The sequence below is a fragment of the Urocitellus parryii genome, chromosome 1, assembly GCF_045843805.1.
Source record: "Urocitellus parryii isolate mUroPar1 chromosome 1, mUroPar1.hap1, whole genome shotgun sequence".
Classification (NCBI taxonomy): domain Eukaryota; kingdom Metazoa; phylum Chordata; class Mammalia; order Rodentia; family Sciuridae; genus Urocitellus; species Urocitellus parryii.
The window spans coordinates 224,905,844-224,932,884 of NC_135531.1; the positions used below are offsets into that span (position 1 = coordinate 224,905,844).

Genomic DNA, 27,041 nt, shown 5'->3' on the forward strand with positions numbered 1-27,041 from the left:
CACATATTGGTAATAATGGACTAAATGTGGATGAGTTGGATTTTAGCCTCTTTGATTCTAATCACATGCTCAAAGATATTTCAGAGCAAAGAAATTTAGCAGTTTCCACTCCCAAGAACCAAGAATTACTTGAACAAAATTGGAAACTTGGTTATTTGGAGAATAAATTGTGTTCTTATGACTGTGATCATTTAACAAGCATTTAATAGGTGTCAACCATGTGCCAGACACAATGATTTCTCTCCAAAGTAAATTATTTCATGAAAAAATTAATCCTTGCTATAGGAAGAAAGGGAAGAAAAATGTGGAAAAACTAAAGAGCAATTTGAGAGACTTGGACCATAATATCTAGCTCTATCTATTACTATTTACTAGCTGAGTAAACTCAAATGAGAGTATGGGATCAAGCCAGGAACCTCCAGAAGTGCACAGGTGATTTACTGAAGTAGAAAGTACTAAAAATGAATATTAATAATTTCTTGCCAAAAAACTTAGAAGTTAAAAATAGTAGTATTTAACATATGAACTAGCAGCAGTATAAATATATACATATATATTTATAAGGAGATATGAACAAGTTTTGATGTCTATGTATACCAAATAATAATATATGACAAGACTAGATTACCTGATTTCTAAAACCAATTTGTTAAAAAAAAAAGTACATGTATAAAGGCATAAATTGGCGTGACTATATTTTATATACAGAGATACAAAAAATTGTGCCCTATATATGTAGTAAGAATTGTAATGCATTCTACTGCTGTCATATATTTTAAAAAAATAAAATCAATAAAAGATAAAAAAAAAAACAATTTGCTGTAAAATTCCTGATTCTATATTATTCAAAGTACCTTAGCTTCTCTTAAACTGTATCAAAAAATAATATCTAGGGCTGGGGATGTGGCTCAAGTGGTAGCGTGCTCGCCTGGCATGCGTGTGGCCCGGGTTCCATCCTCAGCACCACATACAAACAAAGATGTTGTGTCCGCCGAGAACTAAAAAATAAATATTAAAAAATTTAAAAAAATAATATCTATAAGTAACATTGACTTTCTCACATACAATAAAACAATTTTGCAAAGATATATAAAAAAGTAAACCTTTCATTCTTTAAGTGCATCCTAACCCTACTGATTTACCCTTCTTCCATTTTGAAGCAGGCTCTCTTTGTATTATATAGTGCCAGGTGGCATGACCCTTTCTTTCTCTTAATTCATTCAGGAGCAAAAAGCCTGACATGGTGGTGTACATCTGTAATTCCAGCCTTCTGAGGTGGGAGGATTACAAGTTTGAGGCCGGTCTTGGCAATTTATTAAGACTCTGTCTCAAAATAGGGGAATTTAAAAAAACACTGGGAATATAGCTCAGTAAGTAAATTGTCCCAGTATTAAGAAAGAAAGAATAGAGAGAGAGAGAGACCAGCAAAGGGGGTTTCTGAAAGCTCCGTATTGATCAAATTAATAATTAAGTTTGAATTCCCCTAGCAAAAAATTTTAGGAGAAATCCTTTAATTTTCACTAATGTGCAAAGTGACTGGTTGGTTTAGCTTATTGACAACTTTATATAGTCCCTCAAAATTCTGACTTGTAAAGAAATTTAGAAAAAATTACCAAAAAACTAAATTTTATTTTATTTTATGATTCTTTTAAGGAAAAGATTTATGAACTAAACATTGAATAAATGGTATTATATAGCGGTTTTAAATGTATGTTATTTTGTGTGTCTGCATTATGGTATGTTAAAAGTATTGCTACTGTATTGTGTTATATAAATACGTACATTACAAAGAAGTTGTCTTAAAATGATTCATTAAAATAACGGGTTTTTTTATTAATTTAGTAAATTTATACTATGTGGGTTTTTAAAACCAATTTAAAGACATGGACTAAAGCAATATGTGAACTTAAAATTAATATTTCTAGTCTTAATTTTTCACTTTTTAGCCTTACTAAAGTAACTTGACTAAATTTTCTTAACTTTCTCCTTATTCTGAAGCTCTTCTACATTAAGATACAAAACAAGGCAAGGGGGGCGGGGCAGGGGTGTTTTGTGGCAACTGAGGCCTATAGTCCTAGCTACTTAGGAGACTGAGGCAGTGTGATTACACGTTTGAGGTCAGTCTTGACACTTTTTAGGAAGGCTCCTCAAAAAATAAAATTAAAAGAAAAGGGCTAGGGATGTAGCTCAGTGGTAGAGTGCTTGCCACACATGCCTGAGTTCCTGGGTTCAATTCACAATACAAAAGCAAAACCAAAAAAACTAGCAACAACAACAACAAAATTAAAAGAGAAGTAATGGCTATTTTTCTTGGCTAAAACTGAAAAAAGATGGAGTATCTGAAATAACATTTTAATCATAGAGTATGTAATGTCATAGTTATTATTATATTACTCATCCTATGAAGACAAATATATGATGCCATTCTAATGAATTCTGTATTGGTTTAGTCAGCTTTTTTATTGTTGTGACCAAGAGTCCTGACAAGAAAAACTAGAGGAGGAAAGGTCTATTTTTGGGCTCACAGTTTCAGAGGTTTCAATGCATAGATGGCTGGCTGCATTCTTTGGGAGCTAGAGATGAGGCTGAACAGCATGGTGGAAGACTGTGGTGTTCACAACATCACACCAGGAAGGGGGGCGGGGGGGGGAGAGAGAGAAAGACACTTCTGCTCCCCAGATACAAAATATATATCCAAATACACCCCCAATGACTCACACCTTCCAGCCACACCCTACCTCCATTTAGTTACCACTCAGTTAATCCCTTTCAGAGGATTAACTCACTGTTGGGTTAAGGCTTTTATAACCCAATCATTTCACTTCCAAACCTTGCATTGTCTCACACATGAGCATTTTGGGGACAAATCAGATCCAAAACAAAACATGTACAGTTTCCAAAAGTAAAGCAGGCATCATTGAATGGTTATTTTATAAACAAACAAAAACAACTAGAGTGCCCTTCTCTTATCTTGGTCAATCTTTGCTTGTAAAAAAATGCAAAACTAAAATATTAATGTTCAACTGTTCCTTTTTCAAACTAAATTGCTTATTTTTTTTCTTTCTTTCTTTTCTTTTCTTTTTTTTTTTTTTTTTTGAGGCTTGAACCCAGGGGTACATCTCCAGCCTTGTTTGCTTTTAATTTTTTTTTTTTTAGTTGTTGATGGATCTTTATTTTATTTATTTGTATGTGTTGCTGAGAATCGAACCAGTGCCTCATGCATGCTAGGCAAGCGCACCACCACTGAGCCAAAACCCTAGCTCTGCTTCTTTTAATTTCGAGTACCATAATTTGTAGAACATAAAGAGGAGGTTAAGGAGTTAGTAACCATGCCTAAAAAACTCCAAAGAGATGAAGAAGTTTCTAATTATGAAATAAATCAATATGTCCTTATTAAAAGAAGCAAACAGTATTTAAAACAAACAAACGCTTTAATCCCTATCTCTGAATTTCCCCTCCTAAATATAACAAAATTAAATTTATTAGGTTAAGCTTTTGATATTTTCTGTTTCTATCAAAATACATTTCTTTTTGATGGTACTGGGATTGAGATAGGGCCATAACACATACTAGACAAGCACTTTATCATTGAGCTATACACCCTTAACATCCAAAATAGATTTTTTTTTTTTTTTTTTTTTTTTGGTACTGGGAATTGAACCCAGGGACACTTAACCATTAGGCCACATCCTAGCCTTTAAATATTTTATTTTGAGACAGGATCTCGCTAAGTTGCTTAGGGCCTTTCTAAGTTTCTGAGGCTGGCTTTGAACTCATGATCCTCCTGCCTCAGATTTCAGAGCCACTGGTATTACAGGCATGCACCCCTGTCCCCCCACCAAAATAGATTTTTATATCAATGAAATAGCATAATCTTCTTGTACAATTTATTTTTTTAAAAAATGTTAGGTGCCAGGGATTTAACCCAGGCCCTCGCTTATGCTGAACATATACTCTACCATTGAGCTATATCCCTTAGCCCCCTATTTACATTTTAACTTTTTTTCTTTTCTTTTGAGGCTTGAACCCAAGGGTATATACTCAGCCTTGTTTGCTTAGTTATTGGGGATTAAACCCAAAGGGACTTTACCACCCAGCAACATCTTCAATCCATTTTATTTTTTATTTTTATTTCTCACTAAGTTGCTTAGGGCCTTACTAAATTGCTGAGGCTGGTCTTTAACTTAAAATCCTAGTATCTCAGCCTCCTTGGTTGCTGGGATTATAAGTGGGCGCCACCATGCCTGGCTCATTTTTTATTTTGGGACAGCGTCTTGCTATATTGCCCAGGCAGCCCTTGATTTTGGGATTCTACTGCCTCAGTCTCCTAACTAACCAGGATTACAGGTGTAATGCTGGATGTGCAAGTAATTTTGTAATACAAATACTTACAAGTGAAATTACCTCAAAGAATATATAAAAGTTTTAAATTTGGCTTATAAAAATTTGTTAAAACTGCTAAATTGTTTCTCAAAAAAATTAGCATAGAGCTAGAGATGTGGCTCAGTGATAGAGTGCTTTGTCTGGCATGCATGAGGCCCTGGGTTGAAACTCTAGCAAATCCTGCCTCCCCCGACAAAAAAAAAGTACTAGCATGTATACATCTATGAGTAGTTTAAAAGTAGAATACTCCAATTGCTGATAATTTGTGTGTATTTCAGTTATTTTTTATATGATGATTTTCATATGTGCTGATCTATTTTAATTTTCATTCCTATATTCCATTTGGAAGTCATCTAGCTGGATAGGGGCTTCTGCATAATCGAGGATGGAAACTCATAATGCTACCCTCATTACCACTGTGAGCTAAAAAATAAATACAATAACTATGAACTACATGTAGCTAGCTATTGTTATTTGTTAAGATTTCCTACGTCTATTTTCTGGTGACCATATTTTTTATACAAAGTAAAAAAAAAAATTCCTTCTGGAAGGTTTCAAGACGATGGTAAAATTTCCTAGTCCATCTGCACTTGAGCTTGTACCAAATAAATGGTTACTAGTCATTCCTAACAGTATAATTAGTATTTTTTCTCTTAAAAAAAAAAAAGCCTTTTCCAGATTTTCTATACTAGACTAAATGTTATCATGTTATCACTTCGTATTTACATAAAATGTTAGAGTCTACAAAGCTTTTTTATAAATATTATTCCATTTAATTTCACAAAAATGCATTATGGTGACTGGGAAAATATTAACTCTACTTAATGGATGAAACAAGGTCAATCATGAAGTAGTAGAAGTAATAGGTCACTGAACTTTCCAGACAACTATGCTAACTTTCCCACATATTTCAGAATAGCATGACTCTTATGGGAATTTATTCTACAGTTGTAACAGTCACTTTCTTAAGTACCTTTTAGAACATGGTAAAACATGAATTAAAAGGGAAACATCGGCTGGGGTTGTGGCTCAGTGGCAGAGCACTTGCCCCTCACAAGTGAGGCACTGGGTTCAATCCTCAGACCACATAAAAATAAATTAACAAAATAAAGATATTGTGTTCATATATAACTAATTTTTTTTTAAAGGGAAACATCTCTACAAATAAGGGGAATGTTTTTCCTTTTTGGCAATTTTATATTATTTTTCTGAAAGAAGCCATTCTTTTATCTTTTGGTTAAACTGTATTTAAACATATATTCTGTGATATTTTAAAAAATATGTGTGAAAAGGTCTAAGACAAGGATGATATTAAAATTGTAGCCTCAGCCAGGTGTGGTGGCACACATCTGTAATCCCAGTGGCTGGGGAGGCTGAGACAGGAAGATTGCAGGTTTAAGGCCAGCATCAGCAATTGAGTGCCACTGTAAGCAACCTGATGAGACCCTGTCCCAAAATAAAAAAATAAAGGGCTGGGATGTGACTCAGTGGCTAAGCACCCCTGGGTTCAATCCCTGGTACCAAAAAAAGTTTGTAGTCTCAATTCTGCAATCAGATATTCAGATCATATTAAATATCGATATAGTTACACTGCCTCAATGTTTATCATATTTCTTCCCTATAATTAACCAAATGCCTCAGGACTAATTATCTATTTCAGATTTGCTGTATTTAAAACATAACTTCCTCTTGATTTCTTTCTTGAAAGAATCATAATTGCTGATCATCTATTGACTAATCTATAGATAAAATGATTTTTGGAAAGAAATGAGTCTTGACATTTTGAAAAAAAAAATTAAAAGAATTGTTCTCCTTTTTTGATTCATAATGTCATTTGTAGCATTGATTTCAGTTTTGTCTTAACATTATGACTACAATGGCTAATGCATAATTATGGCTTTATTTATTCATTTTGCTGTGTTGGGATTGAATCTAGGGTCTTGAGCATGCTGGACAAGCACTCACCATGTAACCACATCCTGAACCCTAATTAAGGCTTTAATAAGAAAAGGATCCAGGAGTTCTGAGTTTTCTCATTTTTATCTTCAGAAAGACCATCTCTAAGGGGCTGTGGCTCAAGGGTAGTGCACTTGCCTGGCATGTGTGATGATTCTCAGCACCATATATAAATAAATAAAATAAAGATCTACCAACGACTGAAAAAAAGAAAAGAAAGACCATCTCTAAGTACCTGAGAATTGGGCTCTTGTGTAACTTGTATACTGAGGGTGAATTTGAGCAATTTACCTTTTCTGGTAATTAGTTTTAGAATCATCCCAAGGATCCATTTTAGATCTAGCATGCATCATGATAATACTAGCTGACAAATATTTGTCCAGAGAAGGATTCCAGTGTATAGACAATATTATGGGAACGTTTGTGGATAATTAAAATAGTGGCTTTTCCTCTGCGGGAAAGTTTCAACAGCTACTAAATACTAATGAAACCTGTAACCAAACTTAGGGTCCTATGATGTTTGTAGTTCCAGTCTCAAAGATGTCTAGACATTTAAGACTAAAACAGGCTGCTTGAGGGGTTGGGGACATAGCTCAGTTGGTAGAGTGCTTGAGTGCTTGCCTCGCATGCAAATGGTTGCAAGAAAACAGAGTGTTTAAATACCATAATATATGCTGTTAAAAGCACTAAACCAGGGAGTGGTAGAGTGTTTATACAGCCACGTGGAAGGCCCCGCATTGGATTACCAGCACCAAAAACCAAACCAAAACAAAAAATACATGTTAAAGTATTTGCTTCCTGTAGTCCCAGCTACACGAGACCGTGAGAGAAAAGGGTCGCAAATTTGAAGCCAGTCTGGGTAGCTGTATTACAGAGACCCTGTCAGAGTTGGGGATGTTGTTCTGTGGTAGAGCACCTGTGTTTAATACCCAATATCGAAAAAAAAAATTTAAAAAAGAAAATAATATTTTCAGCAAAAGTACATGTAAGTAAAATAGTACGTGAAAATTTCTTCTTAAGCCCAAGTCCTGCATTTTACCTAGGTAAAACTGGGGCTCAGGTGTCTGTATCTACAGTTCCGGCCAAGGAGCGTTTTTCAGTCTCCAGAACCCATGGGGGCTCGGTATGAGAAACAGCCTTAAGGTGCCTCATTATTCACAGTAACCCTAAAGAAACTCTCCACAATCCCGCGAGCACCTAAACACGAAGGTCCCTTCCGAGGCCTCCTCCACTTTAGGCCTGCAGAGTTACAGAACTAACTCGCGGCCGCTAGGCAACTGAGCGCGCACTCTCCGCGGCGTTAGCTCCGCCTCTTGAGGAGCTTCTGCCACCGCGCGCCTCAAAACTCTTCCTTTTCATTGGCCTGCGTCACGCTGGGGATGGGCGGGGGAAATTCGTCAGACCGTGCGGTCATTTCCGCTCCGGGAGCGCGCGGGTTGATTCGTCCTTCCTCAGCCGCGGGTGCTCGCAGCTCGGAAATGGCGGGTAAGTTCCCGGGAAAAGTTTACCAAGGGGAGGAGACAGGCAGATTTGGCAAAGAACGCCAATACGGCGGTGACAGTGCCCGCCTGGAACTTTCGGGTTCTAGCTAGGGTTCCAGAAGGTCTGCTTTGTCCGGGAAGCACAGAACTCTGAGCCTATCTTCTTGTTGGCCGCGGTCAGCGCCTCCGCCCCCTACTGATGGGGGTTCTGCGCCTTCTGTGAGCAACCTGGTCCCTGCAGAGGGCCAAAGAGGCTGGGGAACAGCGTAGCGACTTTGACTTGTACAGTGCCAGATGCTTTGGGGCTTGTTTCTCTTCCTGTTACTTTTGCCCACTGCTAGCTCAGCTCTATTATATCTGGTCCTATTCCCGCCAGCTGATTTTAATGCGCAAATTCTCTTCCAGGTTTGTGTCCACCTTCTACTACAGTCAACTTCCGAACTAGCTCTTTACTGCCTCGCCCTGCTGCGGGGCACTCGCTTGTACCCTGAGTGACTTCGTAATTGTCTCCTTAGTCTCTCACACTTTAGTATTCCTAGGATCATATTTGAATATCCTTTTGAAAGAACGTTGTTCTTGTACTCTTCCTTCATTTAAACTTCCCTTTTAGAGTAGGATTGTGTTCTTGTGTTCCTTCCACTTAAGCTCTCTCCAGCTTACGACTTTTAATTTATAATTGCAATTACTATATACTTTACTCATGCTGTTTTGGTGTGAATATATTCTTTTTTTTTCCAATTACATATATTTTGAAGCTATAGCATGAGCTCTAGAGATGTTGAAGGAGGGACTGTTCTATCAGATACACACTGTAGGATCTTGGAGTACATAGTATGTACCTGCGTAAGGTGTACATATTTCTAAGAATTACATCAAAATTCAAATTTCAGCTCCACCACGGTAGTAGTTGGATGCTTTTCAACTGTCTTTTAATAAGCCTGAGTTTTTGAATATGAAATGGAGTTGATGATGTACCAATTTATAGAATTGTGGACATTAAGCTAATATATGATTTCACAAGGTAAGACAGTCTTGCTAAGTTGCTGGGCCGCTAAGGCTGGCTTTGAACTTGGAATCCTCCTGTTTCAGCCTCTCAAAGCTGCTGGGACGTGCCACCACACCTGTATGCCACCAAGCCTGGTGTCTTTCCATTTTCTGTGTATGTTTTAACTACATTTAAAGTTTCTGACACATCATATCCTCATATTTATTTCTGCTCATGACTTTATTTTTTTTTTTGAGATGTGCTCTGTGTTGCTCAGGCAGATCTTTAATTTATGGGCCCAAGTGATCCTCCTCATGCCTCAGTCTCTCTAGTAGCTGTGTCTTAACAGTCTGTATCACCACACTTTTTCCTTCTTCAATTTTAGTAATTTTTATGGTCATTTTGTCAGGAAATTTATCTTCATATTTACCTGAAAGTTTCTCTTAATAATGATTTCTTCCAGTGTTGTATGTATATTAATGGGTAACCACTATATAGTAAAATCATTTGGTTATTCTAGTAGCCCACAGTTTATTACTTTATATAGATACATTTTTTTTTCCCATAAAATGGAAATATTTTGCCAGGCATGGTGGCCCATGCCTAGTAATCCCAGAGACTCTGGAGGCTTTCTGTATAGTTTTTTGGTACTTGGGATTGAACCCAGGGACACTTAACCACTTAGCCACTTCTCCATCCCTGCTCCACGACGAGGCAGGAGGATTGCAAGTTCAATGCCAGCCTCAACAGCTTTGCAAGTGAGGCCTTAAGCAACTTAGGGAGACCCTGTCTCAAAATAAAAAATAAAGAGGATTGGGGAATGTGATTTCAGGGGTTAAGTGCCCTTGAGTTCAGTCCTGGGTAAAACGCTCCCGCCCCCTCCCAAAAGATTTTTTTCCCCTTCTTACTCATCCCTATTCTTCTGTTACTCCAGAGGTAACCATAATACCAGTTATTTGTATATCTTTCTTGAGGTAACCCAGGCATTATCAGTTTTTTTACAGTTAATTTTCAGCACTCTGTAGAATTTGAATAGTTAGAAATGAAATACTATCATAATTATCAAAGGACATTCTCATTTTGTTTCTTATATATGATAATGGAAGCAGTTACATCCTTTAGCATTATATTTTGGAGGGGGTTGGGGGGATGCCACTGGGAAGTGAACTTAGGGCCTTGTGCATGCTAAGCATGTGCTGTACCACTGAGCTACAACCTAGCTCTACATTTCCTTTTATAACGGCTATTTATATATAAATCCTTTTGAGTAAATTATATTAATATTAAATGTTTGGAAATGTGAGCTAATTTTCAGGTTTACTCACATAAAGCATGCCTACTTCATAAAGCCTCTATTTCAAAACTTTTTTTTCCTTTCTGTTTTGTAATGAGGCATTGATGTTCAGTATCCCCCCCCCTTTTTTGAGGACTATATGGAGAATGACATTTATTTATTTATTTGTTTGTATTGGGGATTGAACCCAGGTTCTTGCACATGCCAGGTGTTTTATCACAACCTTTTTAAAGAAATTTTTTTAAATTTTATTCATTTATTTTTTTATGTGGTGCTAACGATTGAACCCAGTGCCTCACACATGATAGGCAAGCACTCTATCACTGAGCTACAATCCCAACCCCTATCGCAAACCTTTTATAAAATTTTATTTTCAAACAAGGTCTTGCTAAGTTGCCCAAGCTGGCCTCAAACTTGTGATTCTTCTTCCTCACCTCCCAGATTGCTGGGATTATAGGTGTGTTTCACCATGCCAGTTGCCTTTTCTGACTTCTAATGAGAATCCTACTTGTAGATTTGATTATTATTATTATTTAATATCTTTATTTCATTTTTATGTGGTGCTGAGGATCAAACCTAGTGCCTTACATGTGCTAGGAGAGCACTCTATCACTGAGCCACAACCCCAGCCCCAGATTTGATTATTTAAATCACTTCTAACCAAACCTTTTAAAATCCCTTTTCTCTTAGGATTTGGTGCTATGGAGAAGTTTTTGGTAGAATACAAGAGTGCAGTGGAGAAGAAGCTGGCAGAGTATAAATGTAACACCAATACAGCAATTGAACTAAAATTAGGTATGTATGCCATTTCTAAGTAATATAATTTACATAATATGTATGCTTATATGATTTCTTTTAAAATTTGAAGTAGAATTTTATGTAAGAACAGTTATTTGTGTAAATTTATAGTTTTCTGCATTTATTGAATACAGCCAGATTTTATGCAGGCTTGATTTATGTCATAGAGTGGAAATGTTTGAGGGAGAAAGTTTAAGATATGGGAAAGATCTGACAAAAAGTCACAGGTATATGTGGACTCTTTTTTTTTTGGGGGGGGGGTGCTGGGGATTCAGCCTCAAGGGTGCTTTACCTCTGAGCCACATCCCCAGGCTTTATTTTTTTAATGGTTGCAGAGAAAGCATCTTGCTAAGTTGCTGAGACTGGCCTCAAACTTAGGATCTCCTACCTGAGTGTCCTGCTTCAGTTGCTAGGATTACAGGCAGGTGTCACTGTGCCTGGCAGGTCTCAGAGTCTTAAAAATAATTAGTAGATAATAACAAGTATTGACGAAGATGTGGAGAAAAACTCATCTATTGCTGGTAGGAATATGAAACAATGTCATTTTTAGAAAGAAGTTTGGCACTTTTTCTTAAAAAATTAACTATATGACTCAGTTTTACTTGTAAGTATCTACCTAAGAGAAATTAAATACATGAAGGCTTGTATGTGAAAACATTCATAGGCTGGGGATGTGGCTTAAGTGGTAGCGCGCTCGCCTGGCATGCGTGCGGCCCAGGTTCGATCCTCAGCACCACATACAATCAAAGATGTTGTGTCTGCCAAAAACTAAAAAATAAATATTAAAAAAATTCTCTCTCTCTCTCTCTCTCTCTCTCTCCCCCCCCCCTCTATCTAAAAAAAAAAAATCATAGAAACATTGTTTACAACAGCCAACAAATGATAACAGTCCAGATATACATTAGCTGGTAAAAGGATAAAATATGATGTATTTATATGATGAAATACTATTTGACAATAAAAGGAATGATGTTCAGATAGCCTATCACAACGTGAATGAACCTCAAAGTCATGCTAAGTGAAAGTAGTTAGACAAAAACCGTCATATTATATAATTCCATTTGTTTGCAGTGTTTGAAAAAGACAGATTTGTAGAGATAGAAAGTAGATTAATGGTTGCCTGTGCTGGAGGTAGGAACAGAGAATTGCAGATAGGCATGAAGTTCCTTTTGGGGATGATAGAAATGTTTTAAAATTAGATTGTGGCACAACTCAACTTACTAAAATTGTACACTTAAGTGAAAAAATATGACCATGAAACATTTGTTACTTTTTATGTCTCTGTTTCCTCATCTATAAAATGGAATTAATAGAATTTCGTAGTTGTGAAGAGTAAATGTTAAGTACAAATAAACTGCTTAAACAACTTGTCGTATAGAGAATACTCAGTAGATGCCAATTACTGAAAACAGTGCAAATATAACAAGTTCTAAAGATGACAGAGGTTAACATTTCCTGAACCCTAACTATAGAGAAAATACTAATCTAGATTTTTTTTTTAATATTTAGTTGTCAGTGGACCTATATTTTTGAGAATTGAACCCAGTGCCTTACATGTGCTAGGCAAGCGCTCTGCCACTGGGCCACAACCCCAGCCCTGATCTAGATTTTTTGTGTGCACATATTTTAATTTATTTTTCTGAAACCAGGATTCTCTTGTATAGGCTTTTTAATGTAGCTTAACAGTGTCTTAAATATTATTTACTATTATATCTTAAATTATGTAATACAGTATGGTGGTATCATAAATTACTTATTTTAAGTATTTCCTCCTGACATTTGTGGTTTGCTTCTCTTTTACTATTAAAAATAACTTTATAACAAATATCCATTTATATCCTTCATCCATTTCTGTGATTGTTTGATACAATGTATGACTAGAAATTGAAATGTTAGGGCAGAGTTTCTCAACTCCAGCATTCCTGACACTTTGGGTTATATAATTTTTTTGTTGTAGGGAACTGTCCTATGCATTGTATATTGTTTAACATAATATTCCTGGTCTCTACTAGCTGGATGCCTTTAACACTTCCCTATGGTTTTATTTTTTATTTTTTTAGAGAGAGAGAGAGAGAGAGAGAGAGAGAATTTTTAAATATTTATTTTTCAGTTCTTGGCAGACACAACATCTTTGTTTGTATGTGGTGCTGAGGATCGAACCCAGGCCGCATGCATGCCAGGCAAGCGTGCTACTGCTTGAGCCACATTCCCAGCCCCTTCCCTATGGTTTTAGCAACCAAAAATATCATCAGCTATTACCAAACACCCCCTAGGGACAGTAAATAAAGGTGTCCCTCTTTTGAGAACCATAGTGTTAGATGAAGGGGCTATGAACATATTGTATTTTAGTAGCAATTTCCAAATTGCATTCTAAAAATGTACCTATACTTGCACCAGCATTTTTTGAAATTACCCTTTTACCTATTTCCTGGTCAACATTGCATATTATTTAAAGCAAAAAACCAAAACCCTTATCTTGCTAGTGGGTGAAAAATAGTTTCTTGTTTTAATTTACAATGAAATGGAATAGCTTTTCTTTTTGGTCATGTATATGTATTCTATGGATTTACTGTGTTACCCCACCTCAACTGATATTTTAAATTGTGGTAAAAAACATAAAATTTACCATATTTACCATTTTGTTTGTTGTTGTTTAAGATAGGGTTTTGCTATATTGCCTAGGCTGCCCTGAAACTCTTGGGCTCATGTGACCCTTCTATCTCAGCATCCTGTAGCTGGGACTACAGGCTTGCATCACTTGGTGACAGGTTTTGTTTCTTTGGGTGTGGTGGGTACCAGAGATTGAACCCAGGGCCACTCGGCCATTGAGCCACATCCCCAACCCTGTTGAGTCTCAATGAGTTGCCCAGCAATCCTCTTATCTCAGCCTCCTGAGCCGCTGGGATTATAGGTGTGCACCACTGCGCCCAGCAGTGACAGGTTTTTGATCTTTACCATTTTCAAGTGTACAGGTCAGTGATGTTAAGTATTTTTACATCGTTGTGCTGTGGATCTCCAGAACTTTTCATCTTGCAAAACTGAAACTCTATACCTGTAAAAAAAACTTGCTGTTGCTTCCTCTCTAGAGCTGGCAATCACCATTTTATTTTCATTTCTGGAGTTTAACTCTTTGCAATACCTCATATAAGTGAAAGGTATTTGCTTTTTTGTGACTTATTTCACTTAGCATTATGTTCTCAAGGCTCATTCATGTTTTGGCATGTGACAGGATTTCCTTTCTTTTTAAGGGTGAATAATGTTCCATTTTATGCGTAACCCATATTTTATTTATCTACTCATCTGTTGATAGATGTTGGGTTTCTTTCACTTCTTGTCTATTGTGAATAATGCAATAATGAAAATAGGTAAAAAAAATATTTCTGCAAGACCCTGCTTTGAGTTATTTTGGATATACCCAGAAGCTGTATTGCTGGTAATTTGGGGGGAGGGTGCTAGGATTGAACCTAGGGCTTCATTTATGCTAACTACACTGAGCTACATCTGTAGTCTCAAGGTAATTCTATTTTTAATTCTTAGTGGAACTGCTGTGTTGTTTTCCATTGCTACCACACCATTTTATGTTCCTAAAAACAGTGCACAAAAGTTCTAGTTTCTCCACATCCTTTCCAACATTTCTGGTTTTTTTACTGTGTTTTTGACCATTTTAAAATTTGATAATTAAAGATTATTTTGCATCACCAATTTCTATTTTCTAATCTTTTTTTAACAAATGCATTATAATTATATGTAATAATAGGATTTGTTACATATTTGTACATGCATACAATATAATCTGATCAATTTTATTTTCTTACATCTCTCTTTTCTCCTCCCTGTAGTCCCCTTTCTATTTTTATGAGATTTCCTCCTCTCCTTTTTTCCCTTTTTTCTAGCTTCCAGATATGAAAGGGAAAAAAAATCCACATACTGCCCTTACATTCCATCTATTTTTCTGCAAATGACATTTTTGTTTTTTATGACTGGATAAAACTCCGTGGTGTTTATATCACATTTCTTTATCCATTCATCTGTTGACAAATACATAGGCTGGTTTTGTAATTTGGCTTTTCATGGGTATTCATGTATCACTAAACTGTGCTGACTTTAATTCTTCAGGATAAATACTAAGGAGTGGTACAGCTGGGTCATACAGTGGTTCCATTCCTAGTGTTTTGAGTAATCTCTGTACTGATTTTCATAGTGGTTATACTAATTTATAATCCTACTGACAGTGTATAAGTGTTCCTTCTTCCCCATATCTTCACCAGCATTTTAAATTTATTGTTATTTGTATTCTTTTTTTTTGTGGGGGGAGGTACCAGGGATTGACCTCAAGGGCACTTAACCACTGAGTCACATCCCCAGCCCCCCTTTTTTCTGTATTTTATTTAGAGACAGGGTCTCACTGAGTTGCTTAGTGCCTCGCTAAGTTGCTGAGGCTGGCTTTGAACTCAGGATCCTCCTGCTTCAGCTTCCCAAGCCACTGGGATTACAGTATAGGCATGTGCGACTGCACCAGCTGTTATTTGTGTTCTTGATGACTGCCATTCTATTTGGAGTGAGGTGGAATCTCAGTGTAGTTTTTGGGGGGTGGATACTGGGGATTGAACTCAGGGGCACTTGACCACTGAGCCACATCCCCAGCCCTTTTTTTGTTTTATTTAGAGACGGAGTCTCACTGAGTTGCTTTAGTGCCTTGCTTTTTCTCAGGCTGTCTTTGATCCTGCCTCAGCTTCCCGAGCTGCTGGGATTACAGGAGTGTGCCACTATGCCTGGCTCCTCACCAACATTTTATGTTGTCAGTTTTTAAAATTTTAGGCATTCAGTGGGTATATAGTGGTATATATATTTTTTTCATGTGGTTATTGAGCATTTGTGTACCTGCTTCTGTGACTTGTTGAAATTTTTTCCCATTTTTTATTTGGGCTGTTTATCTTTTTATTGTTGAGTTGTAGTTATTGTTTATTCTGAACGTGAGTCCTTTGTGCAGATAATGTGTTTTGTTCATATTTTCCCCTGAGTGGGTATGTGGCTTGCCTATTCATATTCTAAACAGTGTCTTAATAAGCAAAAGCTTTCAGTGTTGATGAAATTCAATTTATTTTTCCCCAATTTATTCTTAAAACTTATATTAGTGTTCTTTGGTTCTTGCCTAAAATGTTTGCCTATCCCAAGGAGATCATGATGGTATCCCTTGTTTTCTTCTGAAAGCTTTGTAGTTTTAACTATTTACAATTAGGTGTATGATCATGTTACTTTTCATGTACAATGTAAGGAGGGGAATCAAAGTTTGTTCTTCTATGTATATAGTCATTTATACCAGTATAATTTGTGTGAATGCTTCAGTGCTTTGACAAAAATAAATTGACCTTAAAAGTATAGCCCTACATCTGGCTTCTATTCTCATCCATTGATTTATTTGTGTATTCTGCCAATATAATAATGTCTTAATTAGTGTAAGTTTATATTTAATCTTGATAGTATGAGTACTCCATCTTTTGTTCTTTTTCCAAGATTGTTTTGATTATTTTTTACTTCATTTCCATGTATGTTTTGGAATCATTCTGTTAATTTCTATTCAAAAATTTCTGGGTTAATTGAGTTTACACTGAAGTCTATAAATGAATGTGGAGAAAATTGTTGTCTTTGTTATTTTGAGCCTTCTAATCCATGAACGTGGCATATCTCTATAATCTGCAAATGTTTTCAATCTCACATGTTTTTTTAAATAAATATGAGTTAATCTATGTCTTTAGCTTTTTGATGCTTTGGAATATAGTATATTTTTAAAATTTCTTTCAATTGTTTCGTGTGTACTTGAACTTACATTCACATAATGTCAGTTTGTGCAATTCTTTGTGTTCTTCAACCCCATTAAACATCTATTGAGATGATCATATTATATATATTATATATATTATATAATAGTAGTGTGATAGTGGTATATGCCTTTATTCCCAGTGAAACCAGAGGCTGAAGCAGTAGGATAGCAAGTTCAAGGCCAGCCTCAGCAATTTAGTGAGACTCTCAGTAAGCAGTCCTATTATCTATTAACAAAGGCAATTTTAGCTGCTTTTTTTTTCCTGTCCATATGTCTTAGTTTTCATGTTTAAAATCTGATTATATGGTACAGGACCTCTATTTTAATGCCAAATGGAAGTGATAGAGCAGACTTTTTTGCCTTATTCTCAGTTTAAATAGGAAAATATTGAACTTTTCACAATTAAGTTTGGTATTATCTTTAGGATCTTTTCTGTTCTGTTCTTGTCATGATGCAAGAGATGAAACTCAGGGCCTTGTGAATAATAGGCAAATGTTCTACACTGAGCTACATCCACAGACTTTTTAAAAATTTATTTTGAAAGGGTCTTGCTAAGTTGCTCAGGGTCTTGCTAAGTTCTCCTGCTTCAGCCTCCCAAGTAGCTAAGATTACAAGTGACCATACCCATCTAGCGGTAGATGTTTTAATGTATGTTGTCAGACTGAGGAAATTTCCTTCTTTCCCTAATTTGATAAGTTTTTGTCACGAATGAGTGTTGCATTCTGACTAATGTTTTTCTTTGTTGAGATCATTATATGATTATTTTATGATTCATAAATCATTATATGATTTTTTTCTTTGATTCTGGTAACATGAATTACCTAATGGATTTTTAATTGTTAAATTAGTTTTATATGCCTACTACATTATCTTTTCCTACTTTGCTGGATTCAGCTTGATAATATTTTGGTAAGAATTTTTGCATCTTTGTTCATAGGAGGTAATGGTTTCTCTTATGTCCTTGTTCAATTTTGGTGTCAAAGTTTTGCTGGTCCATAAAATGAGTTAATAACTTACTTTTCTTTGAGAAGAGTTTATATAAGATTCATTATTATTCCTTCTATACATGTTTGTAGCAGAGCCTTATGTATCTTGAGTTTTCTTTGTCAAAGGGTTTTTAACCACAAATCCAGTGAATACATTTAATACTATTCTGGTTTTCTTTGTCTCCTTATGTTTCTTTTTTTGGGGAGGGGGCGATTGGGCATTACTAGGAATTGAACTCAGGCATTCAACCACTGAGCCACATCCCCAGCCCTATTTTATATTTTATTTAGAGACAGGTCTCGCTGAGTTGCTTAGCACCTCACTGTTGCTGAGGCTGGCTTTGAACCCTCAAACTTCCTGTCTCAGCCTCCCAAGCCGCTAGGATTATGGGCATGTGGCACCACGCCTAGCTCTCCTTATGTTTTTATAGTTTTTGTCTTTTAAGTAATTTGTATGTTTCATCCAACTTTCTTACCAGAAAGTTGTTTAAAATGTTTTTTATTACCAGCGTGCACGGTAGGGGTTGAACCTAGGGCCTTTTGCATGCTGTATGAGCCCTTTACCACTTTACAGCTTCCCTATTAACATCTAGATGGCTATGGAATCTATTACCAAGAAGATCCCTTCTTGTAGATATTGGTAATTCATATTTTTTCTTTTTCTTGATAAATTTACCTACAAACTTATTAATCTTTTTAGTTGCTTCTTTCTGTTGTTTTCTATTTTTAATCCTTAATTTTTTTATTCTTATTTTGGGTTAATTTACTTTAAAAATTTCAGTCCATTTAAAACTTTTTATTTTATTTTTTGTGTTAGGTAATGGACATTAAACTCAGGGGCACTGTACCACTGAATTATATCCACAGCCTTTTTTATTTTTTGAGACAGGGTCTTGCTAAGTTGTTGAGCCTTGCCTCAAACTTGTGACATTCTTGCCTCAGCCTTTGGAATATCTGGGATTACAGGTATATGCCACTGTGCTTACCTAAGCTTTTCTTTTCTAATGTTAGCATTAATGTTTAAATTTACTTCTAGGGCTGGGGATGTGGCTCAAGCGGTAACGCGCTCACCTGGCATGCGTGCGGCCCGGGTTCGATCCTCCAGCACCACATACAAACAAAGATGTTGTGTTCGCCAATAACAAATAAATAAATAAATATTTTAAAAAAAATAAATAAATTTACTTCTAAATACTGATTTGATTGCATCCACCAATTCTATTGTGGGTTTTAAAAAAATTTGTATTTACTCATTTATTTTTGTGGTGCTGGGAATGGAACTCAGGGCCTTCCACATACTTGGTAAATGCTCTTCCACTGAGCCATATATATCCCCAGCCCTGTGTTGTGTTTTTATTTTTACTCAAGTCAGAATATTTTCTGGGAGGGAGGAATGGGGAGAGATTGATCCGTGAGTACTAAGTTATAGTTAAAAAGGAATAAGAAGTTCTGGGTGCTCTTGTATAGTATGTTGATTATAGTTAATAATTACTATGTGTTAAAAAACTAGAAGAGGGCTGAGGTTGTTGCTCAGTGGTAGAGGACTTGCCTAGTATGTGGGAGGCCCGGGGTTCAATTCTCAGCACCACATATAAACATATAATAAATAAAATAAAAGTATTGTCTATTTACAACTAAAAAAAAACAAACTAGAAGAAAGGATTTTGGATGCATTTACCATAAAGTAGTAATAAATGTTTGAGAAGATATATATGTTTAATCTGATTTAAATATTACACAGTGTACACATGTATCAAAACATCACATGATTGTATTATTGGTATTACCCCTCCTTTAAATGTTTGATAGACTTCACCAGTGAAGCTTTATGTGCTTTGAGTTTTCTTTGTCACAAAGTTTTCTAACCACCCATCTACTGAATAAATTTAATACTATTCTGATTTTCTGTGTCTTCTCATGTACAAAACTGACCTACTAGTTTCACAGTGATTACTTACTGGAAGTTAGGGGAAGGATGAGAAACTGCATTAGATAAGTAGTTTTACACTATTGTATGGGGATGAGAGATAATTTAGGAAATCAATAGGATTAGATAGTGTGATGAGATTAATTATGTTGTCTCCGGGTGTATTATAATATTGAGACCCCTAACTCTGTAGATTGCTGGTGCTGATAAGAATGTTGCCCCAAAACTGAAGCTACCCCTATGTTTTAAAATAATATAATTAAACTTATGTATTCACACTGTCAGGAGAAAATGTGTTGGCTAGAACACTAAGATTTCAGTTAAAGAACACAGAATTATAAGTAAATTTAGTAATAATCCATAATACAATCAGATACTATGGGAAATGTGTGGCAGCAACTCTGAAACTGCTTGAGGGTTAGAAGCCACTTACATGTACATTGTGAGCATCTACCTGTCAACAGATTTTACACATGTTAAATGCTTAAGTATTTATTAAACAAGCTTAAAATTGATTATTGTGCTTTGGTGATTTCTTATTTTTGCTTCTGGCTAACAACACGTATCTTCTTGTATGTATCTTGTCCCTCAAAACCTAAAATTTAAGTCTGAAAACTAGAAAGAATGGGAACTATATACACAAGTAGAAACAACAGAACATATGTTCAAACGAAAGATTCATTCCAAGCCCTGTGTTCTATGTAGCAATAATGTGCCATTTAGTGTGGCAGGCTCTAAGCTTCCATTTTCCCCCAGAATGTTAATGTTGGAGGTTTTCCTGGAAGGAAAATTTTTAGTGACTATTTTTTATTTTTTGGTACCAGGGATTGAATCCAGAGGTGCTTAACTACTGAGCCACAACCCCAGACCTTTTTTTATTTATTTTTTAAAGTTTTTTAAAATTGTAGATGGACACAATACCTTTATTTTATTTTAGTTTATATATATAACATATGTGTGTGTGTATATATATATATATATTATATATATATATTTGTATATATATATAGTTGTCAATGGATCTTTTTACTTTATTTATTTATATGTGGTGCTGAGGATCAAACCCAGGGCCTCACACATGCCAGGCAAGTGCTCCACCACTGAGCTACAACTCCAGCCCTATTGATTTTATTTTTATGTGGTGCTGAGGATCGAACCCAGTGCTTCACACATGCTAGGCAAGCGCTCTACCACTGAGCTACATATGCAGTCCCACCTTTTTTTTTTTTGAGACAGGGTCTCACTAGTTGCTTAGAGCCTCACTAAGTTGCTAAGGCTGGCTTTGAACTTGCAATCCTCCTGCCTCAGCTTCTTTACCCATGCAAATGGTGATACATATTAAAAGCAGTAGTTTGAAATTGGTTTTTCAAATTTCTAAGAGATAGTGGAACATTTTCAAACATTCAAGATGTAACAGTTGGAAAATTTTAAGTTAATGAGTCTGGACATATTGGACTACTTTTTATTAACTTTGAAAGATTACACACAAAAAACAGAGCAAACTAATGAATATCTGTGATCCCATCTCTCCACTTTTTCATATCTTAACATCTGACTATATTGGCCCAGGTCTTGTCTATTTTTTTCTTTCAATTTTTATTGTGAGCAATTTCAAACACATGGAGAAGTTGAGAGAATAAAACAATACTCACCTATATCCAACACCTAGAGTCAACAGTTTACATTTTGCCATATTTGCTTTATTGTGTGTATTTTTGCTGAATTATTTGAAAAGTAGGTTTCTGAACATCATGACACCTCCCTCACAGAACATTTCCTAAAATATGAGCCTTAACATGTATGTGTGTGTGTGTGTGTGTGTGTGTGTGTGTGTGTGTATAAAACTATAATGCCAAACTATATATAAGGAAACTATAATTTTCTTATTAGAGCTAAGAAAATTTAAAGGTAATCCTTCAATATCCTGTAATTTTGTATTCTGCCTTCAGTTCTATAATAGCTTTATAAAATTTAATTAAAAGCAAATTCCAGTCAAGATCATGAACTGCATTGGCTTTTGTTTTTACAATACTGGGGATCAAACACAGGGCGTTGCATGTGCTAGACAAAGCAGTCTATCACTGAGCTGTATTCCCCCAGCTCCATGTACTGCATTTGTTTTTGTTTTTTGTTTTTTTCCCCTGGTATTGGGGATTGAACTCAGGAGCAGTTGACCACTGAGCCACATCCCCAGCCCTATTTTGAATTTTATTTAGAGACAGAGTCTCACTGAGTTGCTCAGCATCTAGCTTTTGCTGAGGCTGGTTTTGAACTCGCAGTTTTCCTGTCTCAGCCTCCCAAGCCCCTGGTGCATTTGGTTTTAATGTTTCTTTAATCTCTCTTAATCTAGAGCGGACTCCCTCCCTTCTTAGGCATTTCTCCCTTGCCATGCTATGGATTTCTGTGGAAGTGTAAAGTTATTGCATAGAATTATTAGACAAATCTACATTCTGGACTTGTCTTGTTTCCTTTGGATGGTGTTTAACTTGTTTCATTATTATCTGTATCTCCTATAAATTAGAAGATTAAAAACCTTGATTAGAGTTAGAATAAACATTCTTGGTTATAAAACAAAACTTAATAAGTGATGCCTTGTGCTTCATATTGTTGAGTTAGTAGGCATGTAATGTTGGTCTGTTCCATAATGAGGTTGATGCTATTATATCACATAGAAAAGTGGTGACTATCAGATATCTAAAGTGAAAAGATATCTTTCCTTCTGTGAATTAGTAATCTGCTGGGTGATATGTTGGCATCCATTGAATAACCTCACTGACCATGAGGACAGTATTAGAAAATTTTCATCTATAACTTATTTTTTCATTTTTCATTGTTCACTAATCTTATGAGAATCCAGTATAAATTATATAATAGTGACATTTTAAGTAAGAAATATGTTGTTTGTATCCTAATTATAGTGAAATTCTTGAAATAGAAATTCCTGTCACTTTTAGTATCCTTAATATCTGTATTTTTTATTTTTTTAAACAGTTCGTTTTCCTGAAGATCTTGAGAATGACATTAGAACTTTCTTTCCTGAATATACCCATCAACTCTTTGGGGATGAGTAAGTAAATTAATAAAAGGTTTGCCAGGGCTGAGATTGTGGCTCAGTGGCAGAGCACTTGCCTAGCATGTATGAGGCACTGAGTTCAACTCTCAGCACCACATATAAATAAATAAATATAATACAAGGGTCCATTGACAACTTAAAAAAAAAAAAAAAGGTTTGCCAAATTAGTAAATTAGTATGGCAAAAAAAAAAAAAAAATCCATTCTTCTTTAAGATTTGGAAGTCAGATTTTAATTTCTTTACCTCATTTCTCATGTAATTAGAGTTAGGGTTACATATTAGAATAGTATTTTTGACATTGAGACACTAGTCTATGTAATCCTTATCATTTAGTACTGTAAATATATTATCTCATTTAATTCTCAAGGCCATATTAGCTGGGTGGAATTGTGTAACTGCTTAAGAATATATGAATGGCTAGACTGCACATTCTGGCAGTTTGACTCCAGAGCCCAGATTTAATTAATTTTTTTGCCTACCTTTTTGTTATACTAATTCTATAACATACTTCCCTACAGCTAGAAGGCTTCAGTTGTTATTCTATGATTAAATAAGAAATTAGAGAAATTTATTTTTAGAAGCAACTTTAAGGATATGTCGTAGTATATTCAACATATTATTTGATTTCTTTAGTTTCATATATTATTGGAGTAAATAGGTACCATTTCTTTTTTTTGTTTTGTTTTTGATACCAGGGATTGAACTCAGGGGCACTTGACCACTGAGCCACATACCCGGTCCTATTTTGCATTTTATTTAGAGTTGCTTAGTTCCTCACCATTGCTGAGGCTGACTTTGAATTTGGGGGGATCCTCCTGCTTCAGCCTCCCAAGCCACTGGGATTTTAGGCATGCACTACCGTGCCCAACTTCTTTTTTGTTTAATTTGTTGATTTCATTTTTTTTTCAGATTTGCAGGAAGTTACAGGAGTAATAATGTGAATATCTTTTACCTGAATTCACACTTTAACTTAGTTAAATTTGCTTTAATCATTCTCTCTTCTTGTATATATTATTGTTGTTATTGAACCATTTGAAAGTAAGTTCCAAGTACATTTTCACCTTACCCCCAAATCTTTTTAATGCTGGGATTACAGCTTTGTGGTAGAGCACTTGCCCTAGTATGCATGAGAACCCTGGGTTCAATCCACAGTGTCACCAAAACAAAAACAAACCCCTTCCTGTGGTACTAACTCAATGGATAAAGTCTAGTTTTTTAGATATTGCTTCTTATTAGCATTTTGCACATGTTTATTTTGCATAGTATCATTAAAGGGAACATGCTTTATCACATCTCACTATTCTGATTTGGGCAGGTGACAGTCAATTTATTTTAAAAGCAAGATTCAGTGGTTTTTCATAGTTCAGAGTGGTACAACCATTATCATAATCAATTTTGGAATGTTTTCATCACTCTCACCAAAAGCTCTTAACTCCTTCCTCCACTCTGATTCTCCAGTCCTAGGCAGTCCTAATCTAATTTCCATCTATAGATTTACTGTTCTGAGTATTTTAGAGTTTACTTTTTTTTTTCCTTTGCTTTTTAGAAGAATTTTAAAGCTGGATAAGAAATAATAATAAGGCTATGTGATAGCAGGAAAAACCAGCAGGCCCAGTTCTGCTTTCTGAATTCATAGAAAGATTTAAGTGTATGGCTTAGTGGTTGAGTGCTTGCTTAGCAAGTGTGAGACCCTGGGTTCATCCCCAGTACTGCAGAAAGAAAGACAGAAAAGAAAAACAAAGAAAGAAAGGAAGATAGGTGCTATCACTTTTTTTTTTTTTTTTAAACAGGGACTCAGAACAACTCCTGTCAGTACTTTTTTTTTTTTAAAAAGAGAGAGAGAGAATTTTTTAATATTTATTTTTTTTTAGTTTTCGGCAGACACAGCATCTTTGTTTGTATGTGGTGCTGAGGATCGAACCTGGGCCAGGCGAGCTATCACTGTTTTTATCTATCACCCAGCCCCGCTATCACTGTTTTTAGAAACTATGGATATTAGCAATAAAAGCAAGCAGTAAGTTGGAAGGACTGGCCCAAGGTCAGGTCTTAGTTGCTTGCCTAGCCAAGTCCTACTTTAACACTTACTTGTCTCATTTGAAATGCCTTTTAGTAATACTACTATTAGTAGTAGGCATAGGAGCAATAATAATGTCTAACAATTTATCAAGTACATATACACTATGCCAGTCAGTGTTATAAGTGGTTTACATATATTAACTTATTCATTTAATCCAAATATTTCTGAGTTAGGCACCATTATTCTATTTTATATATGAAAACTAAAGCCCAGTTTTATTTAAAATTTTTTTTAATTAAATAAGTATAGTTTATAATCTTAAAATGATCCATGAAGTTAATTTGTTTATATGTATGATTAATATTTTTTAATGACTTGCAGAAATTTATTTTGATTATTGCTGTTTTTTTCCCCTTGTTTCAGTGAAACTGCTTTTGGTTACAAGGGTCTGAAGATCTTGTTATACTATATTGCCGGTAGTCTCTCAACAATGTTTCGCGTTGAATATGCATCTAAAGTCGATGAGAACTTTGACTGTGTGGAGGTAAGAACAGAACATTTATTTTTCAACTGTTTTCCAATTGAGTTTAAGACAGTTTTTAAAATATAAATGTTTAACCAAAGAGAGACTTATGAGAGTACTTTTTTTTGAGAGAGAGTTTTTAAGTTTTCGGCGGATACAACATCTTTGTTTGTATGTGGTGCTGAGGATCGAACCCGGGCCGCACGCATGCCAGGCGAGCGCACTACCACTTGAGCCACATCCCCAGCCCTATGAGAGTACTTTTAAAGTCACATATTTGGTTTTTAGTTGTGGGAGTATTTAGTTTCCTGTCTTTTTTTTTTTTTTTTTGGTAGTTATAGATGGACAAATGCCTTTATTTTAGTTGTTTATAGGCAAGCACTCTGTCACTGAGCTACAGCCCCAGACCAGTTTCCTGTCATTTTTATTAGCCCTGTGATCATGATCATTAGTCTGTTCATTCCCTTGGTGATCTTCTGGGGAACAGGGACTGAAAGGGAGTAAATTAAATTTCATGCATGTATGATTTTATCAAAATAAACCAACTACTTTGTGTAACTATAATGCTCTTTAAAACAACAACAAGAACCTTCATTTTTGCTGGGTGCAGTAGTGCACACCTGTAATCCTAGTGAATCAGGGGGCTGAGGCAGAGTATTACAAGTTCAAAGGCTAGCCTCAGCAACTTATTGAGATCCTGACTCAAAATTTAAAAAATAAAAATGGCCTGAGAATGTAGCAGTAGTAAAGTGCCCGTTTTAGTCAGCTTTTGTGTTACCGTGACCAAAATGCCGGACCAGAACAACATAGAAGAGGCAAAGTTTATTTGAGGCTTATGGTTTCAGAGGTTTCAGTCCATAGGTGGCCAACTCTGTTGCTCTGGGCCCAAGGTGAGGCAACAAATCATGGGGGAAGGGTCCAGCAGAGAAAAGCTGCTCACCTCATGGTGGGATCAGGAAGTAGAAAGAGAGGGGTGGGAGTGAAAGGGAGGGAGTGAAAGAGAAAGAAGGGGCACTTAGTGCATTTGCAGCCTTTCAGGACATGTCCCCAGTGACCTACTTCCTGTAGCCACACCTCAGGTGCCTGTAGTTACCACCCAGTCATTCCATTCAAAGTAGTATGGGCCCATCAGGTTACAGCTCTCAGAATCTAACCTTTGCACCTCTGAATATTCATGCATTAACAGGAACTTTGGGGAGGCAACTCATTTAAACCATAACAGCACCCCTAGGTTCAATCCTCAATACTGCATTAAAAAAAAAAAAAAAAAAAAGGCTACTGGCACGGTGGTGCACAACTATAGCCCTAATATCTTGGGAGGCTGAGGCAAGAGGATCCCGAGTTCAAAGCCAGCCTCAACAACTTAACGATCCCCTAAGCAACTCTTCTTCTTTTTCTTCATGTAGAATCTTTTTAAATTTCTCTTGCTGCATTTCTTTTTTTTTTTTTAGAGAATTTTTAATATTTATTTTTTAGTTCTCGGCGGACACAACATCATTGTTGGTATGTGGTGCTGAGGATCGAACCCGGGCCGCACGCATGCCAGGCGAGCGCGTTACCGCTGAGCCACATCTCCAGCCCCGACTCTTGCTGCATTTCTAATCTCACAAATTTTGCTCCTATTTTCCTTTATGAAAATGGGATAACTGAAGTGATTATATTATGAAATTATTTGAAACCAGGGTTTCAACAGAAGGCAAAAGCAAAGAGAGGGATTAAAAAGTATATATCTGGAAAGAAAAAGTCTATATTTATGGTAGGTTGAATAATGACTTCCCAAAGATATCCATGTCCTAA

The 27,041-nt window shown here is 35.9% G+C and overlaps 1 protein-coding gene across 1 annotated transcript in view; it reads left to right on the forward strand.

Annotated features, from left to right (window-relative positions):
• Positions 1-7,743: 7,743 nt before the first annotated feature.
• Hat1 (histone acetyltransferase 1) overlaps positions 7,744-27,041 on the forward strand; it is a 46,859-nt gene continuing 27,561 nt past the window's right edge. Inside the window, exons 1-4 of the mRNA XM_026389552.2 lie at positions 7,744-7,824; positions 10,790-10,894; positions 22,623-22,698; positions 25,145-25,265. Coding sequence (XP_026245337.1) covers positions 7,818-7,824; positions 10,790-10,894; positions 22,623-22,698; positions 25,145-25,265 — 309 coding nt within the window. The 5' untranslated portion in view covers positions 7,744-7,817. The remainder of the gene's footprint in view (positions 7,825-10,789; positions 10,895-22,622; positions 22,699-25,144; positions 25,266-27,041) is intronic.